We start from the raw sequence: 20,948 nt of genomic DNA on the forward strand, positions 1-20,948 counted from the left end.
ACAGTAAATTATATTAGTAGTCTTTTAAAATGGTTTAGGAACTCTTGAATGGCTATTTTAAACAAATTTTAGTCAAATGCAGTGTGTATTTTGAGAAATAGGCAACAATGTGTAACAGTGTGAAAAACCAAAAAATAAAATTATTTATACTATACTGAATATACTTTAGTTTGCTGATATTCTGATTAGTTCTTTTCAGGTTATATTTATTCTACGTAATTACATAAGTGTATTTATAAAATACAGTCTACTTTTAAAATCTAGGATTCTGTCAGTTTTTAATTTTTTAAATTTTTTATTTTTAATTGTGGTAAAATACACATAACATGAAGGTTATCATCTTAACCATTTTTACGTGTACAGTTCAGTGGCATTATATGCAGTCACATCGTTGTGCAGTCATTACCACCATTCATCTCTAAAATTCTTTTCATTTTGCAAAACTGAAACTCTGTACCCAATAAACAGTAATTCCGCAGCCCCTACAAACCACCATTCAACTTTCCATCTCTATGAATTTAACAACTTTAAGAACTTCGTATAAGTGGAATCATTCATTATTTGTCCTTTTGTGACAGGCTTATTTCATGTAACGTAATGTCCTCTAAGTTCATCTATGTTGTAGCACGTCAGAATTTCCTCCTTTTTAAGGCTGAAAAATACTCTGTGTGTGTGTGTGTGTGTGTGCGCGCGCGCGCGCTTATGTGTATATGTGTGCATACGTAAATATACATATCTACATTTCCATGTCTGTTTATCTATCTCTACCTCAAACACACACGCACACACACACACACACACACACACACACACACATTTATATAAGTGCCATCTATCAATGGACACTGGGTTGCTTCCACCCTTTGGCTACTTGTGAATAATGCTGCTATGAACATGGGCATACAAATATTTCTTCAAGTTCCTACATTCAGTTATTTTAGGTATATGCCCAGAAGTGGAATTGCTGTATTAGTTTTAAAGATTTTGGTTTTCTATTTTGTTGAAATTCCTTTATTTTATGGCAAATCTTATTTTTGTGATGATCATACTGTGAATATGATAATACTATAATGATTATATTATTGTTCTATCATTTTGATACCTAAAAAACTCCTAACATGTTTTACAAGTTTACTCTTATTTTTCTTTGCCATTCTGTAAAACAGTTTTAGGACTAGCATTTACAGGCTTACAGTTGTACCAGGTTGTAGTTTGATTGATTAATCACACCAAGAACAAAAAATTTCATTTAGGGCATCATCCTTTAACGTCTGATATTGGTGTCCTTCATGAAAATTATTTTACATTGAGGAATACAATTTTTTTGAGTATGCCTCCCAGGGTGTTCAAATTTCAGATTTGAAGCCCATAAAATAAATTTTCTGATTTTAGCATTTTATAGTACATTTTACACATTTTACATGAAACATGGTGAACATGTTTTGCTGTATTCCATTTAAGGCTTGTGAAATAATATAGGAGGTATATGATTTTAAATCTAGTTCAAAACTTTCCTAAAACATTTTCTAGTATAGTACCTTTCCTGCCCTTAAGAATATAGCCCAAGTCAGTGGAAATGCTTAAAAAAACTAAAACAAGAACAAAAAACAGATTCCTAGTTCATATCCCACACTTACTAAAACCTTTAGAATTTCTGGGTATGGACTCAAAGACCTGTATTTTTAAAGTTCCCTGGTTACTTCTTAATAGTAACTATGTTTAGGATATGGCCTAAGTATTTAAGGTTGTTGTGAAGTAGCTTAAGGTCAAAGGTTTATCTGTATTTCCTGGTAGGTATTAGTGAGGAAGGCTTTTAGTGAAATAGGTAGGAAAGTTATTCATACTGCTTGTTTTTTCTGTGAACTTTCCTGTGTAATAACTAATTAATTGTTTGCTAGCATTTTAGAGCCTGCATTTAGGAACTTAAATCTCAAAAAGCAAAGAAATACTAACATTCGGTAGAAGAAATAAGCCAAAAACACAATAGGTGAACTTTATGGTATAATTTATACATAAATCAAGTTGTAAATAAAAAGAGGTTGGACTTTTGAAGAAAAAAAATCACTGAATATGTTATATAGTTATCGACATGCTTGGTATATGGTTGTAAAATTTAATAAAACTCATTGATGATGAATTTTATCAAACTAAAATTTGTCCTACCTTGAATGAAATAACTTTGTAAGTTATATAACTGAGTTGTAAACTATATGAATGTAATTTCTTTAAACTTTTTCAACTTGACATTTCCTCTAAAAATTGCAAATCAAAGTGTTCTTGTTAATCCTTCTTAATTTAGTAATTACTTTTTTCTTATATAACTTTCTAAGGAAAAGCAGCTGTTCATAATTCTTTCTCTTTGTTTTTTCTCCCAACAGAAATGGCAGGATATTATTAAGGAAGTCAAGTTTCTACAAAGAATAAAACATCCCAACAGTATAGAATACAAAGGCTGCTATTTACGTGAACACACAGCATGGGTTGGTATCTGCTCTCTCCTTGTAATTTTAATTGGTTTTGGTTTGAAATTAATTAATTCAGAATATCTCAAACAGGTTGGGTAAAGACATGAAAAACAGCTGAAATGTTAGTTCAGTCTGAGAGAAAAAGAGCAGCATTTCCTAGAACTCTTAAGCAATAAGAGATAATAGAGGTTGGCAAGTCTACTAGAGATTTTTCAGAATTCTGCTGACCTTCATGTGTATGAGAGGATTTCAAAAAGTTCATGGAAAGTGGAATTGAAAGATAAAAATAGAAAATATAAACTTTATATGTCAATATAAGCTCCATCAAGTTCAAGATATGTTTGTAAGCATTGATATCAGCCATTTAGTCCATCTGTAAAGAACTAAGGGTCCTGGGAATTTAACTGTGTCAATGCAGCATTTTTTACGGTATTAACTGAAGAAAAATGGGTGCCCTTTAAGAAATTTTGATGATTAGGAAACAAAAAGAAGTCAGAAGGAGCCAAATCAGCACTTTAAGGGGGATGCCTAATGATTTCCCGTCAGAACTCTTGCAAAATTGCTTGTTTGATGAGCAGAATCAGCAGGAGCTTTGTTGTGGTGGAGAACTCTAGTGAAGCTTTCCCGGGTATTTTTCTGCTAGAGCTTCGGCTATCTCTATAACACTTTCATAATAAGCAGACGTTATTGTTCTTTGGCCCTCCAGAAAGTCAATAAGCAAAATTTCTTGAGCATCCCCCAAAACCGTTGCCATGATCTTTGCTCTTGACCAGTCCACTTTTGCTTTGACTGGAACACTTCTACCTCTTGGTAGTCATGGCTTTGATTGTGCTTTGTCTTCAGGATCATACTGGTAAAAGACATGTTTCATCACCTGTTTACAGTTCTGAAGAAATGCTTCAGGATTTTCATCCCACTTGTTTAAAATCTCCATTGAAAGCTCTGCTCTTGTCTACAGCTGATCTGGGTGCAACAGTTTTGGCACCCATTGAATGGAAAGTTTGTTCAAATTTAATTTTTTGGTCAGACTTGTGAAAGCTGAACCAGTTGAGATTTCTGTGGTGTTGGCTGTTGTTTCTGCTGTTAATTGTCATCCTCTTCAATTAGGTCATGAACAAGATTAATTTTTTCTTTGCAAATTGATGTGGATGGTCTGCCACTGCGGGCTTCATCTTCAACGTTATCTTGTCCCTTCTTAAAATGAGTTACCCATTTGTAAACTGCTGATTTCTTTGGGGCATTGTCCTCATAAACTTTTCGTATAGCAACAGTGACTTCACCATTCTTCCTGCCAAGCTTCACTAGAAATTTGATGTTTGTTTTTGCTTCAGTTTTAGCAGAATTCATGTTGCTCTGATAGGAGTTCTTTTCAAACTGATATCCTATCCTTCTTAGTGCCTCAGACTAGATCCTGTTCAGACAACTTGTAAAAAGTTAGTATGAGTTTATTTTGGTGCAGAAAACCTTTGCAATTCATGCATAGTTTTTTTTATAATGCTCATTTTCTATGAACTTTTTGAAGACCCCCTTGTATGATAAAATGCCCTCTGATAGTTTTAGAAGTACCATTCAAACATTGTGAAAACAATCTTGTTACTTGAGGGCGAAAGTTAGCATATCTTTTTTTACATGAGCATATTGTAATCCATTTAACCAGAAGGATCTTGGTGAATTTTGGGTGAATCATGGTGAAATTAAAACTGATCATGATTGGGCCGAGCCCGTGGCGCACCTGGTAGAGTGCTGCGCTGGGAGCGCGGCGACCCTCCCGCCGCGGGTTCGGATCCTATATAGGACTGACCGGTGCACTCACTGGCTGAGTGCCGGTCACGAAAAAACGACAAAAAAAAAAAAAAAAAAAAAAAAGAACTGATCATGATTTCTTGACTGGATAATAGTAAAGGTAGAGATTTGGGACACTTTGTTACAACTAGTAGAAATTAATTTTGCCCTGTTGTTACCAGGAATTACTCTTATTTTGAATAACTAATAAGCCACAGCTAATTATCATTTTAACATACTTAACTTAGATTTAGATTTGTCATGTTTCATGCATTTTTATCCCGTTTGATTTTGGTGGTGCTGGTAGTGACTTCTAAAGTTGAGGTTGGTTAGCTCGGTTGGTTAGAGCATGGTAATGATAACACCAAGGACCAGGATTCAGTCCCTGTCCTGGCCAGTCACCAAAAAAGTAAAGTAAAATTGAAGCTATGTTTGAAGAAAAAGTAGTGACCTTGATCAGGTTACCTTTCTCTCTCTGAAGTTTCTCCATCTGTAAAACAAGGATAATAGTAAGATCTTCCCAATAAAATTCTTAGAAGGATTAAATTGGTTAATATATATAAAATACATGGCACATAGGAGGTGCTCTGTGTTTGCTTTAAAAGAAACTTTTTTTGGGGGTGTGTGGACAGTACAGGGATCAAACCCTGGACCTTCGTGTTATCAGCTCACACTCACCAACTGAGCTAACTGGCCAGGCCCTAAAAGAAACATTTAAACTGCACATATGGTTCCAGAGAACACAGTTGTCTGCCTCCTAACAATTATCAATATTGTTACTAGAGGTTAATAGTAACAATGTGTATATTCCTTTATAATTTTAATTAGTAACTATATATGAAATATTATAGCTTTGGAAGTTATTATATTTTGACATTATTAAAGGATTAATGTATTATTGGTTTACTTTACATATGCATTTAACAAATTACTGAATACATAACTTTATTTTTTAAGGTAGATGATGACTAGAATTTGTTTTTTTTCAAACTTCTTGATCTGGGTGAATGTATTTTATCTCAAATAGAATCTGTATAATAAAGTATCTTAATGCCTTTATAATTTTTCTTCCCATGTAGCTTGTAATGGAATATTGTTTAGGATCTGCTTCAGATTTGCTAGAAGGTAAGTTTCTTTTGACTATTTTTTAAAGAGTATTAATGGAATAAAATAATTCAGTTAGAGGTTATTTAAAGTTAATACTAAATAATGCAAAACTTTCTAGAAAGAGTGGAAACCTTAGCCTTTTCCAGATTCTCAGCATAGTATGTGCTATTCTCATTAAATATTTTATAGCAGCATAAAATAGGTGAGTTTTCTCTCATTTGATTTTACAAGCATTTTTTCGGGATTTTCTGTCATTCAGCTTGATCTGCTTCTGTTCAGAACAAAGATAGATGAGAATAAAGGGAGAACTTTTTTTTGTTGCTTTTGTCTTTGTAATAACCAAATAATTATTTAATATGTTACCTAAGAGGAAAATAGACTGTGAACTATACTTTAACAGCGAGCACAACTGTATACTAGTTATAAAGTTCAGTAGCCTAGTTTTATCATCTTGGGAAATAAATCTTTTTGTTATATGCGAATTTCTTTAAATTGCCCATGCCCATACATTAGATATGTATATTTATTTTTTAAAACAAACATGTTCTATATAATAATTATTTTCAAATAAATTCTTATTTAAGTTCACAAAAAGCCATTACAAGAAGTGGAGATAGCAGCAATTACACATGGTGCTCTCCAGGGATTAGCCTACTTACATTCTCATACCATGATCCATAGGTAAGTGCTTTGAAAATTGTCATGTACTAGCAAGCAAATGGCTTGTATTTATGAATGCTAGAATTTAACTCTGAAAATTTTGTTGGTTATAGCCAAATGGAATCATATAAACTCATATTTGTTTTGATTGTCCATGTCTTAAAAACAATATAGTGATAAATTTGATCTCTCTGTTTAGGATAATTTTATCTTTGCCTACAGGTGCTTATGGGCCTTCTAAAGTATGTGCACTTTATGGATTTGTGGTGGAAATTTAATCGTAGAATCATTTAATTTGCTAACTGGAAAGGGCATTAAGGATCATATAGTCTTTCTTTTTTATTTTATAGGTAAAGAAAATGATACCCCAATTTGTAACTGTAATTTCTCAAAGGTTGCAAAGTCAAATAGATTGGAGCTAGAACTAAACTAAGATCTTTTGTCTTCTTGTTAACTAATAATGCCAGATTTGTTTTATTTATTCTGTGACATTGATAAAAGCTACTCCAGACTCTTTCCTTTTGACTATTAGTCCTTGATAATCCTTGATGTACTTTTGAGGTCAAATAACTTCATAATGCATTTTCAGCCTTGGTATGGGTTTTGGCTGTTTTAGAAGGAAACTTGCTTTTTTTCATATATATGTGAATCAGATAATACATTTCAGACTATATAATGTCATTGTGAGTTAATGGGTTATCATTTTTTTTAGATAAGGATAGTAAGGTCCAAGAGAAATCCATGTTAGTAAATAAGTGACTGGTGAAGTTGGAATTAAAACCTAAGATATTCTCTCTTCAAAGTATAGTCAGTCCTCTGCGTCCATGGGTTTTGCATCTGTGGATTCAACAAACAATGCATGGAAAATATTTGGGGGAAAAAACAATAAAAAGTAACAATACAACACTAAAAAAAATACAAAAATTTAAAAATACAGTATAACAACTATTTACATAGCATTCACATTGTATTAGGTATTATAAGTAATCTAGAGATGATTTAAAGTATATGGGAGGATGTACATAGGTTATATGCAAAAACTGTGCCATTTTATATAAGGAACTAGGGCATATGCAGATTTTGGAATTTGTGGGGGTCCTGAAATCAATTCTTTGTGGATATGGAGGGATGACTTTTACAAGACAAATGGAAGGAAAATACATTCACTTAGTATTGTAGGTTGAGTATTCCTTATCCGAAATGTTTGGGACCAGAATTGTTTCAGATAGATTTTGTTGGATTTTAAAATATTTGCAGAATACATACTGGTTGAGCATTCGTAATCTGAAAATCTGATATGCTGCAGTGAGCATTTTCTGTCAGGATTATGTTGGTATTCAAAAAGTTTCTGATAATGGAGCATTTCTGATTTTGGATTTTCAGATTAGGGATGCTCAACCTGTATATATGCATTACAGTACTATAAAAAGAATTGACAGGTGTTTGGAAATTTGTTTTTTTTTTAATTTTTGAAAAGTTAAGTATGTTATAATGCTGCATGGACACACATAATTTTTTTAGTTTGGATGGACAGTGTGTTTGCTGTTTTAGAAAGTAAGTTTGAAAGTAAATTTGGGATCATTGATGCTACTTTATCCATATATTTCAGTTTTCATTTCATATTTAGTTAGGGGATCTGTGCTAAAGATTGAAAGTGATATGAATAATCCTTGGGGTTGGCCAGTTAGCTCACTTGGTTAGAGCACAGTGCTAATACCAAGGTCAAGGGTTCGGATCCCCCTACTGGCCAGCAAACCAAAAAAAAAAAAAAAAAATACACCAAGTGTGGAAGATAACATTTTTTGTTTTTGTTTTTTGCTTTCTTTTTTTAACATTAAGTGGGGTTCTCAAATATTATAAAGGGTTTGTTAGCTAATTAAATTCTGTTTTTAGAACCTTATTTGTACCAGTACACAGAAACGCAAGTATAGAATATATGCTGCAGTTACTTTTTTCCTGTTTTGCCTTTTATCACTATTTGTCTTCTCTTTTAGAAATTTGTTACTAGATATTTATATGAATGCTGTATTTTCTGTTTTCTGGTTTGAATCCTAAAGAATTAGGATTATATAAGAATTGACAAGTGCTTGGAAATTTGGTTTTTCTTTTTTAATTTTCGAAAGGTTAAGTGTATGTTATAGTGCCCCATGGACACAATTCCATTATATAAATACTCATAATTTTTTTAGTTTGGATGGACAGTGTGTTTGCTGTTTGAGAAAGTTTGAAAGTAAATTTGGGATCATTATCCCAATTGTAAGATTATCTCAGCACTTAATTATTTTGATTTCTTCTTCCCTACTTTACGAATTCTTATTTGATTTTTTTCATTTTAAACACAATATAATGAAGGAAAGATAAATAATTTCCATGTTCATTAAATCCAGAGACATCAAAGCAGGAAATATCCTTCTGACAGAACCAGGCCAGGTGAAACTTGCTGACTTTGGATCTGCTTCCATGGCATCTCCTGCCAATTCTTTTGTGGGAACGCCATATTGGTAAGAATAGTCCTATGTGGTATATTGATCCTCATAATAGAAATAGGCAATGTGTGGTTGTACTTCTTTCAGATGTTGTATCTTTTCCCTGGAAATATAATGCTATTTTGGACATTTTTACTTTAAACATTATACATAGTTTTAAATATAGATTTGGAGTGCTGCCCTTGCATCTGCTTACTTTTTCATTTTGTCCCTGCCACATTTGCTTTCTTATTACTGTCTGCATCATATATTGGGTATGCGAGTAAAAAAATTCAATAAAATTCAAGTGGGAGAGGAGATAAACATACTAAGTGGTAATTAGTATGTTTTCTGTAGACTTATATTTACCATGTATCAATGATACTCAGACTAAGAATACTTAAATTCTGGTAGCTGATTTGGAGTATTTTTCTGTTTTGTTTTGACCTTTTAGTATGGAGAATTTCAGACCTATGTAAAAGTAGAAAAAAGTATGATGAAACCTTACATAATAATCACCCAGCCCAACAACATTCACATGTGACCAGTCCTACCCTATTTCTTCTCCTTTTTACCCCCCCACCCCAGTTATTTTGAAACAAATACTAGACATCATCTAATTTCAGCTATAAATAATTTAGTATCTGTCAGCAAGTTTGAAGGGACTAATTTTTCAGATCTTTAACTTCCATATGTGCCCTCTTTGTATATGCTGAGAGTGGTACCTGAGGTCCACTGTATCTTCTTTCCCACCTGGCTTTCAAATCTCCCTTCTCTTGCTTTATATTAAAAAAAAGGAGGGCGGGGCAGTTTACCCATCCTGAATATTAGAATGGTGCATTGTCTAGAATGTAAAAGCCTCAGAAGCACATCAGAGAGACATTTTGAGAATGTATAGCACTTATGAAAATTATCACAGGGTCAGGGCACAGTTCATGGCAAGTTCCTGTGCCTTTCCAGCTATCTTCCTACCTTTCCTTTTTCTTCTTTCTTTTTTATTCTCTCTCCAAACCTCCTACCCCACCCTTTTTTTTTTAGTGTAGAATTCAGAACTGAGATGGTTGTCGTAGGGACATGTTAACATGTTTACTGCATTGTAAATGAAGTCAGACTTTTTCTGACAGAAAGTGATTATGATTTGCTGATTGAGATGACTGTGAAGACTGGTTTATTAGTCCGTTTCTATTGCTTATAACAAAATACCTGGAACTAGGTAATTTATAAAAAATGAAATTTATTGCTTACAGTTTCTGAGGCTGGGAAGCCCAAAGTCCAGGGAATACATTTGGTAAAGGCCTTGGTGGTGGCAACAGAGACGGCAGGGTGTCTCATTGCAAAATGGCAGAGGAGAGAGAGAGAGAGAGAGAGAGAGAGAGACTGACTAACTTCCTCATTCACTCTCCTTTTAAAGGAGAGAGAGAGAGAGAGAGAGAGAGAGAGAGAGAGAGAGACTGACTAACTTCCTCATTCACTCTCCTTTTAAAGCACTCCAAACCACGCCCATGGCCACCATTTTTAATCCATTCACTACTGCATGGTCCTACAATCTAATCACTTCTTCAAGTCCCCACATCTCAATAACCATAATAGGATTTCCTACTCTCAATAGTTACAGTGGAGATTAAGCCTCAGTGAGGATGGGGGGCATCCAATTTACAGCAACTGGCTTTGCTAATTAGGTTATATGGCAGTGGTTTTAATAAATTGAATGAACTAATTCTGCAGCTGCAAGTTTTAAATATCTTTAAAGCACATATACAATATACAGTATATGTATATGCTTTATATCTTAGTTACTAATTTTATAATACATAGATACTGGCACAGAAACATGCAAAAGGATTAATAGTTTTTATAAATTCTAGGAGGTAAATGAATAAAAAAATTTGAAGACCTCTGCTCTAAATGATCAAAAATTTTTTGTGTAGATCTCTAGTCTAGATAGTTCCCTTCTCCTCTATTAAAAAGGATTCTCTGAACCAATAATACTTCTTAATGATTCCTCTCTTTAGAAATTGGTGATGAATATTTGATATTAGAAAGGCTGTAGAAAGTCCTGCAACAAAAAACACAAAAATTCCTTCTTTAACTTTGCTTAACTTAGTAATTTCCCAAACTTACTTCAACATCTTAAAGAACACTTGGGAAACACCTTGTTATTGATTATTGAAAGTTAATTTATTTACATATTTGTTAATTGGTATATGGTATGTGTGGTACAGAAGAATTGGATACATATCTGTGTCCTTACACATATACATACATGCACACACACACATTGGGAGTGCCTGGTGATGGTCTTATTGAAGCAGTCAGTAACTGTTTTAAGTATCTATCTGTGCTTAACACCAAATACAAATGAAGTATACGGTAAAGTACCATCAAGAATGTTAGAATCTAGTCGAAGATGTGAGTTAGTGTTTTGTTTTATAACTGGAATACCCTTAAGATTGATAATCGTGTGATTATTGTGAGCTGCCCTAGCCACATTTATCATGGAATGCCAATTTTATTTGAAAGACACACAAACAATGGCGATTCAGTCTTGGTTACTGTGGCAGATATTCTCTCAAGTAAATGAGTGAGCTTGTCACTTCAAGGAAAACAACTGACAGTATTTGTTGTCAGTGGCAAAATTCAGTCTTTCAAGCAAATGTTAGACTTTTGTAATGAGATCCTGAGACCAAAATGTTTGAGAACACTGGCCTAAAGGATATGCAATATTCAAATCTTCAAATTTGAACAGATGCAAAATACAACCGTCCTCTGGTGGTGTTCTTTTGGGATGGTGTTACATGATTATGACAGATAGTGAGAATGAATCTCACACTGTATGAGTATTGCCAAATGTTTATCTCACAACCTGTAATGCACTTAATTCCCATTATCAAAATTCTTATGTCCAAACATATTAGCTGGAATTCAAACTATTATGTTCTGCATGTACATAGTCATTACGTTCTCAAAGAATATTATCCATTTTTTTACTTGACATTAACATTTTATGTTTTAGGATGGCCCCAGAAGTAATTTTAGCCATGGATGAAGGACAATATGATGGCAAAGTAGATGTATGGTCTCTTGGAATAACATGTATTGAACTAGGTAAGCATCGTTCTTCATTACTGTGGATTGCGTTTTGATCAATATTTTACCTCAGTTTGTGTTCTAAGTTATAGATTTTTATTTCATATGTCAAATCCTAAGGGAAGCAATTAATCTGGTATTTTTTGGTTTTCTGGTAATTTTTATATATGTTACGTTAGGTATATTTGCTCTGTTAAATTAGGCCTAAAATAATTATCCACTGTGTCTTTAGTTAAATTTTAGGTATCTTTGTCATATGGCAAAAAGATTTAGAGTAGCACAGGCCCATAAAATGAGTATTTGTTAAGCACCTACAATGTATCTGCGATTACCAGATTTACTATCTATAAAAGGTTTCTAAAGCGTTCATGAATTACTTTCCTCTACCTAGGGTAGTTTTACTTTGAATTGGTGTGAAAGTGAGATGTCAGACTGCATTCCGTATTGTAACAGTTGATTTTTTTTTTTTTTTTTTTTTTTTTATAGATGGTAAGGCAGTCTTTACTCAAGGGGGGCTATGGCAATAGGTATATGGCATCTTGCAGTGGGGGAGAGAGTCTGAACCCAATTCCCTACAGCAGGTTGATTTTATGCCCACATTTTGTTCTGTTGCTTATAAGTAGAACTATGCTAAAAGCAGTGGATCATCATAACTTAATAACATTCCCACTGTAAGTGAGCCAGGTGGGTAAGTGAACTGTCACTATAATTGAAGATGATCACCATTTTCTTGCTTTGGATTCCCTAAGCTTCTCCTCACTAGCACAATATCCTTTCTTTTTTTTTCTTCTTATAAGAATTTTCCAGCGGGCATGGTAGTACTTTCCCGTACTCGTGAAGCTAAGGCTGGAGGATTATGTGAGCCCCAGAGTTTTGGGCTGTAGTGTGCTATGCCAGTCAGGTATCTACACTTAGATTGGCATCAGTCATCAGTGTGGTGACCTCCCAGGAATGGGGGACCAACAAGTTGCCTAAGGAGGGGAGAACCGGTCCAGGTTAGAAATGGAGCAGGTCAAAACTCCCGTGCTGATAAGCAGTGGGATCGTATCTGGGAATAGCCACTGCGCTCCAGCCTAGGCAACATAGTGAGACCCTGACTCGAAGAAAAAACAAACAAACAATATTTCACTAAACTTTATGTAAATTGAGAAATATTGGGAGTATTTAATTGAACCATTCTAAAAGGAGTGACCAAGAATTAAAATAACACATTAAGAGTAAAATCCATGTGTAATTTTGATTAATCATTATCTACCTGGGTTTGTCCGTAGTTTTCTGAAAGAAGTAGATAAGTAGAAATTGAGGTAAAATAAAGGTAAAATCTTGCTTATTGTTACATAGTAGATGAACATTATAATTTCCATTACAACCATATGGATTCTATCTCACAGTCTAATTTTTTCCCCCAAAATAATATAATATTTAAATATTTTTGCTTTTGTTGCAATTCCTATGGTAACCATTTCCTTCAAGCTCTGTGTCATCTTGTTTATTTTGTAGTTTAAAAGCATCAGCAAACAGAGATTTGGAGATTACCATAAATGTCATTCTTTCAGTGATCTCTTGGTCTCAATTTGAGGTCTGCAAAATATTGGTTCAAGTTGAAAGTACCTAGTCTTTTACTCTTGATTCTTCTCCCTACCTGTAGATCCTAATTAATTTCTTAAAAAGGCTGGATATAAATATAGAGAATCTGGGTAATGTACTCCTTGCCCATGGGGTGCTTTTACATGCTAATGCACACATATGCTCCTTGGTGATGGTGAAATTACATTAGTGGTGCTATTAGATATCATTGATTTATCTTAAGATTTATTTGATTAGAAAGTTTTTTTTTTTGTTTTTTTTTTTAAAAGATGACCGGTAAGGGGATCTTAACCCTTGACTTGGTGTTGTGAGCACCATGCTCAGCCAGTGAGCAAACTGGCCATCCGTATATGGGATCCGAACCCGGGGCCTTGGTGTTCTCAGCACCACACTCTCCCGAGTGAGCCACGGGCCGGCCCTGATTAGAAAGTATTTGTTGGCTTGTTGTACTGTAATTAGGATGAAATCTGTCTAAACTCTGCAGTTTGTGGAGAAAAAGGAACTCTCATACACTGTTGGTAGGACTGCAAAATGGTGCAGCCTTTATGGAAGATAGTATGGAGGTTCCTCAAACAATTGCAAATAGATCTCCCATATGACCCAGCTATTCCACTGCTGGGAATATACCCAGATGAATGGAAATCATCATTCTGAAGGGATACCTGTACTCCAGTGTTTATTGCAGCACTGTTTACAATAGCCAAGAGTTGAAACCAGCCCAAATGTCCATCATCAGATGAGTGGATAAGGAAACTGTGGTATATCTACACAATGGAATTCTACTCTGCTATAAAAAAGAATGAAATACTACCACTTGCAATAATGTGGATGGACTTAGAGAAAATTATATTAAGTGAAACAAGTCAGGCACAGAAAGAGAAATACCACATGTTCTCACTTATTTGTGGGAGCTAAAAATAAATAAATAAATAAATAAATAAATAAACACACAAATAAAGGGGGGGGGGAGAAGACAAAAAAAAATAATAATAAACTGCCGTTTTCATGAAATGGCTTCTTATTTTTCCCCAGGCTATCTACTTCTTTCTATACTAGTTCATAAAATATAGTTCATACACAATGGGAGTTTTTATGCTTATAATAAAGCAACTTTAGGAGATGCAACTGCCTTTAGATAATTTTTTTTTTATACATATGTGTGGGGTACAACGTTGATTTACAGTAATTGTATACAATGTGTGGTGGTTAGATCAGTATAGTTAGCTTATCCTTTAGATAATTTTAAATGTTTGAAACATTTGAATCAATTTTTAGAGTTTTAGGCATAAATTTGGCATCTTGACCTTTATAAATAGTTTTTCATAATAAATTTAAAAAATTTTAGTTACAAATGTTTTGAATTATGAAGTGTTAAGTCAGGAACTATGTTTTAAGCCTGATTCTGGTTCCAGGGGAAAGATTTAGAGTAGCACAGGCCAATAACATTTTCTGCAGTGATGGAAATGTTCTGTATCTGTATGGCTTTTCAGCACTTGAAATGTGGCTAGTGTAACTGAGGAACTGAATTTTTTATTTTATTTTATTTAAATGTGTTTGCATTTAAATAGTCACATGTGGCTATTAGCCTGTTAAATAACACAGGCCTAGAGGCATGATTTTCAATGCAAACTATATTCAGTCTTGCAAGATACATCTAAGATCCTTTTTACTTTGGTTAAGGATGATGAGTTAAAGCAGATTATTTTCTTGTGCTCGCTTCGGCAGCACATATACTAAAATTGGAACGATACAGAGAAGATTAGCATGGCCCCTGTGCAAGGATGACACGCAAATTTGTGAAGCGTTCCATATTTTTGAAATACCACATGTTCTCACTTATTGGTGGGAGCTAAAAATTAATATATAAATTCACACACACACACACACACAAAAACCGGGGGGGGGGGGGAAGAAGATATAACAACCACAATTATTTGAAGTTGATATGACAAGCAAACAGAAAGGACATTGTTGGGGGGGAGGGAGAAGGGAGGGAGGTTTTGGTGATGGGGAGCAATAATCAGCCACAATGTATATCGACAAAATAAAATTTAAAAAAAAACAAACAAAAAAACCAGATTATTTTCTTACAGTGTAGGTGTATTAGTCCTTTTCTGTTGCTTATAGCAAAATATCTAGAACTGGGTAATTTGTAAGAAAATGAAATTTATTTATTTTTTATTATTTATAGTTTTAGAGGCTGGGAAGTCCAAAGTCCAGGAAACAGATGTGGTGAAGGCCTTGTTGGTGGTGACAGTGACACACAGGGGTCTCATATGTCAGAATGGCAGAGCAGAGAAAGAGATAGCTCCTCCTGTACTCTCCTTTTAAATCCCTCCAAACCATGCGCATGACAACCATTAAACTATCAGATGGATTAATCCATGAACTTGGGCATGGTCGTCACAATCTAATCACCTCTTCAAGGCCCCACCTTTCATTGATCATAATAGGTTTTCCCACCATCAACAGTTACAGTGGGGATTAGCTTCAGTGTGTTTGGGAGGGACATTCAGTCCACTGCATTGCAAAAGAGAAGAAACTTAAATCAATTATATTATCCTTGGTTTTGATAAAGATAGTTGTGAATAAATACAAGCATACTTCAAAAACTTCATGAGAAATGAAATTAAAAGATAATACTAATCTTTCCACAAAGACCCCTGTATGACTCTCATACTTTGGTGTCACAAAGGTTGAAATAACTTGGTTGTATCTTATGATCAAGAGATCTTGAAATGCAGGATTTTTCATGAGTGGGTTTATGTGTTTGTTTACAGTAATCTGATGAAGAAGATCCCTAGTTTGTTATTTTCCAACCTGTGTGCATGATTGTACAATCACCTTTATAAAAATAGAATTTATCATTTTTTTCCAATTATATAAATATATGTTAAGGGTATAAAATTACAGAAATACAAAAGGAATTAAAAAGAAAATAAATTAACCATAGTTCTAATATCTAAACATAACCATTGTTAGCATTTCAGGTGAATTTTCTTTCAATTTTTGGTTTTAATGTAATTCTTCATGGTCCTGCTTTAATCAACTGTTGTTAACATAAAACAAGCTTGACTCTGTGCTTTTTTTTTCTTTCAGTTTTCTTTATCATCGCTAACATGTTGCCATTTACTAGTACCCTGGCACATAGTAAGCATCGATAAATATTAGTTATTATCATTTTGTCCCATTTGTGCATGATGTAGTCTCAGGTACTGTACAGTCTTTCTTACATCCTAAATTTAAAGATGATATAAATAAACCTAACTTACTGAGAGTCTCCCTCAAAAACAGCACTCTAACACAAGGGGGAAAAGGGGACAAAAAACTTCTCCCTTGTGTCTTAACCTGGGGTGTATATACAGTATGTACCTTCTATAGAGAGCCAGAGTGAATGGAAACTTGATTAAGTCTATTGTCAGCACTAGTTCTCAAGCAAACACGAAGTCATTTTCCCCATTGATAGATATGGCCAGAAAGGAAAGTGGTAAAATTTGAACTCATTTACCTCACCTTTCATTATTCTCATAGCATAAGAATACATAATTTCAGTTCTTTCTCTGGAATTTTTTTTCCCACTGGGCATTGTTTTCTGAGATTTACTTTCCAGACCTTCCAGTTATTCTATCTCAGTTTCATCTCATTTCCTCTTTAGTTTTGGTGGTATTAATTTTACAGAAGCAATCCACATTTAGAAACATATGCACAAGGTAATAAGGAATGGGATCTCTGTAACTTTTTAAGAAATAAATTTTGTTTAAAACAAAGTTTAGTAGTAGCTTATAAGAATTTGAGATAGAAAATGTCAGTTGAATCTACCAAAGTCTACAACATTGTAGATTTGGTGAATCTCTTCTGTGATTCTGTGACTTTTTAGCTAAATACAGTATCCTTTGGTAAAATTGAGAGATTTTAAATTTAATAGTAAATGACAAAATTAAAAAGGTGTGTTCTGGTTTGATATATTGGTGGTATACTATTAAAAAAAAATAATGACCTTAATAACTTATCATAGAAATAAAAAAAGTTACGTTTCCTTCATTTAGAATTCCTTAGTAACTCTTTCCTGTTCCCAAACTACTCAGTCTTAAATCCGTTAGGTAAGACAAGAATAGGTATGTATTCTGTCAGATAGGTGGTGAGTCATGGTTGCTCAGGGTGGAATGTCAGTATCAAGTGACTAGAGGAGGGACTTCTCGTAGCCTGGTGTGTGAAATCAGAAACTGATGAAACTCATGCAAAGAAATAGGCAGGTGTGGAGATTCAGAGCCCTAGTGGGATGACTAAGGCATTTATACATGGAGGTGGCTCAACGTGGGCCATCAGAGCCCAAGGAGCTCTGACAACACAGGAGGAGCATCCCATTGTGTAGAGTCAGAGTCTGAAAAGGAGGTTCATATATAGGGGTGGCCTGACACAGTGGGAGAGACTGATAAAAATGAAGAGGGCTTCCCTGATGAGGGGGGCTTCTCTATAGAGAAGTGACCTGTTTCAGAAACCAAGTAGATGAAGAGGGTATTCACACTGTGCAGTTAAATGGAATTGAGGATTCAGGTAAAGAAGGGCATCTGCGTGGGAGAGGGTAATGGCAAAAATGGGAGAATACATACAGGGGGAATTTATCAAGGATAACGAGAACAATGTTTCTCATTGTCAGAGAATGACTTTACAAATGTGGAAAAGAGAGAAGATTAAAATAAATACTGTGGTGTTAGATTGGAATTTGAGATATTATAGCGAACTCATTGTTTTCAATAAACATACAAATGAGGTTTCGGTAATGGGCACAATAATCAACCACATTGTATATCAACAAAATAAAATTAAAAAAAAAATCTAAACCCTATGTTTGGGAGCAGTGCTTTTCAATTAAAAGACATTTTCACCTAAATAATAATAATAATAATAATATTCCTCTGTGTGTATAAATATATTATATACGTGTATATATTCCCTAACTGTGTCCATTGAGAGATTCTGGGAGCAGTGATACTCCAGTAGCAGTGAGCAAACCTAGTGTCGTGGAGAAATAGTTGATCTAAGGTCTGGGGTAGGGAAAGTACAAGATGAGCCTGGGACATCTTAGTGTACCAGAAAGCAAGGAAGCAATGAAAAGATAATGAGTCTATGTCCAAAAGATACAAAAGCCAGCTTATTAAAAAGCTGGCCTCTGCTAAAATATGAGACAATTTGAACATCAAATTAAACGATAGATTATAACTTATTAAGTAGAAATCTACAAATTCATACATTAAGTAAATAAATGAAATGAAGATTTTATGAGAAACAGGATATTTATGTAGATCTAAAGTACCTTCTCACAAAATGCTTGTTAATTACAAAGGAGAAAAGAGAAACTTTACTATGAAGAAGCCTGGCAGAAACAGCCTTAATCATGTGATCAAAGCCTTAATCATGTGCCACCTCATAAGATATAGTGAACAAAATATAGTGTTCTGTGACATTCCTGCAAAGATATGTAGCCCAAATGTAGTCCTTGGAAATATTAAACAAACCCAAACTGAGGGATAATTCAAGAACCCTGTATACTTCAAAATTGTCAAGGTCATGGTTTCAACTTTCACTTTAAGAAACTAGGAAAATGCAGTAACTTAAATAAGCAGAAGGAAGGGAATAATAAAGACCAAAGCAGAAATCAGTTGGAGAATAAAAAACTGAAAAACAATAGAGAAAATCAATGAAACCAAAAACTAATTCTTTGAGAAGATCAGTGAAATCGATAAACCTCTAGCTGGACTGATTAGGGAAAAAAGAGAGAAGACATAAATTTCTTTACAGACATAAAAAGGATAATAGGGAAATAAGAACAATTTTATGTCAATAAGTTTGACAACTTAGATAAAATGGACAAATTCCTTGAAGGATGCAAATAATCAAAGCTCACTTTTGCTACATGGGACATTATTAGGACATTTGAATGAAACTTGAATGGGGTTTGGGGATTAGATGACACTTATGTATCAGTATTAAATAGCCTGATTTAATGGATGTATTATGGTTTTTAGGAAAATGTTCTTGTTTGTAGGAAATATATGTTCAAGTATTTAGGGATGGTGGAGTTTCAGATCAGTAATTTATTCTCAATTGATTCACTATAAAAAGTTCTTTGCAATTTTTTTAGTTGAAAGTTAGTTTAAAATTGTTTCAAAATAAAAATATTCTTTTAAAAACAAAAAAACTTGAACAATACTTCAGTGCCCCTATTTAACAGGCACATATTTTACAAGAATTTTTTTTTCTTTTACAGCGGAAAGAAAGCCTCCTTTATTTAATATGAATGCAATGAGTGCCTTATATCACATAGCCCAAAATGAATCCCCTACACTACAGTCTAATGAATGGTGAGTATTGCTAAGAGATACATTGCTCAACATTGTATAAATGAAATGCTTTTTCTTAATTTGTTGTCAAAATGATTTATTTTCAATTAGGTAAAATGTATTACCTGAAGAGATATTAAAATAGGTTAATTTTACCTTTTCTTATATTGTATTTACACCTTAATCATGTCTACATTTCATAATATATATATATACTCAATTCAGAAGAAAAGGATAGATGATGTCATATGGATGCAGAAAGTATTGATTTTTACAAAATGTATATTTTGCTTTTCCTTTGGAATTCAACACATAGTTCCTAAATTATATAATAAATAGCAGTTTTAAAACATTAATATTATAGGGCCGATCCCGTGGCTCACTCAGGAGAGTGTGGCGCTGGGGGCACCGAGGCTGTGGATTCGGATCCTATATAAGGATGGCCCGTTACCGGTCACCAAAAAAAAATAATAATAATATTATATAACTAAACGATACAGATTGTCACAACCTGTAGTGATATTTGATTGGGAAATGGTTTATAATTAATATGGTATAAAACATAGGTAAAATTATTTGACTTTATCAGAATTACTGGGTAATTAAAAACTTTGAGATCATTCTAATTATGATACTTGTTATTCAGATTGCTCTGATGTTCTTTCTAGTACTTCCTTGATTTGATACAATTAAGTTCATTTATGTAAAGAAGTTTATAGAAAACTGATTGACAATTTTAGAAAACTAGAATTTTTATCAGTAGTGCAAAATTAATTCCTCAAGTATACCTAGCATTTGAAAAATTTTAGGAGAATATCCAGCATACAAGTATTTAATAAATATTCTAAAATTCACAAATATATATATATATGTTAGGGTTACTTAATTTTTTAAAAAATTACATAATTAAGGCACATTTGTAAGTTTTTTGCTACTTATGTGGAGATATATATAGAAGGAATCTTTTGGCAAAGAGTTTATTTAATATTATGGTAAGTTTTAATCCATTTTGTGCTGCTATACTAGAATACCTGATACTGGGTTATTTATGAAGAACAGAAACTTACTTCTCACAGTTCTGGAGGCTGGGAAGTTCAAGATCAAGGCACCATCATGTTAAGGCCTGTCTCTCTGCTTCCAGGATGGCTCCTCAGGATGGGAGAAATGTTGTGTCCTCACATGGCAGAGTAAAGGAGAGAGCAAACCCACTCCCAGAAGCCTTTTTTATGGTAGCATTAATTCATTCCTGAAGGCAGAACCCTCATGACCTAAACAACTATCATTAGGCCCCAACTGCCAACACTGTGACAAGTTTCAACATAAGGTTTATTTCCTTTTTTTTTTTAACATAAGTTTTCAAGAGGACAAAAACATTCAAACTATAGTATAGTTACATATAAGTAATTAAATATATTGAACACAGACTTTAGGGAATTATAGAAGAATTCTTGCTT

General features: G+C 33.7%; 1 protein-coding gene and 1 non-coding gene across 2 annotated transcripts in view; both read left to right on the plus strand.

The window, feature by feature from the left end:
* The window catches only part of TAOK1 (TAO kinase 1), a 150,542-nt gene that overhangs the window by 82,161 nt on the left and 47,433 nt on the right, over nucleotides 1-20,948 (plus strand). The window contains exons 4-9 of the mRNA XM_063111080.1: nucleotides 2,379-2,480; nucleotides 5,327-5,372; nucleotides 5,939-6,035; nucleotides 8,402-8,515; nucleotides 11,493-11,584; nucleotides 19,422-19,515. Of these exons, the coding sequence (XP_062967150.1) occupies nucleotides 2,379-2,480; nucleotides 5,327-5,372; nucleotides 5,939-6,035; nucleotides 8,402-8,515; nucleotides 11,493-11,584; nucleotides 19,422-19,515 (545 nt within the window). The remainder of the gene's footprint in view (nucleotides 1-2,378; nucleotides 2,481-5,326; nucleotides 5,373-5,938; nucleotides 6,036-8,401; nucleotides 8,516-11,492; nucleotides 11,585-19,421; nucleotides 19,516-20,948) is intronic.
* On the plus strand, nucleotides 14,863-14,969 carry LOC134389740 (U6 spliceosomal RNA). Its single transcript, XR_010024718.1, has one exon. It is a non-coding gene; the product is annotated as a U6 spliceosomal RNA (small nuclear RNA).

Source organism: Cynocephalus volans, chromosome 10 (genome assembly GCF_027409185.1).
Source record: "Cynocephalus volans isolate mCynVol1 chromosome 10, mCynVol1.pri, whole genome shotgun sequence".
Lineage (NCBI taxonomy): Eukaryota > Metazoa > Chordata > Mammalia > Dermoptera > Cynocephalidae > Cynocephalus > Cynocephalus volans.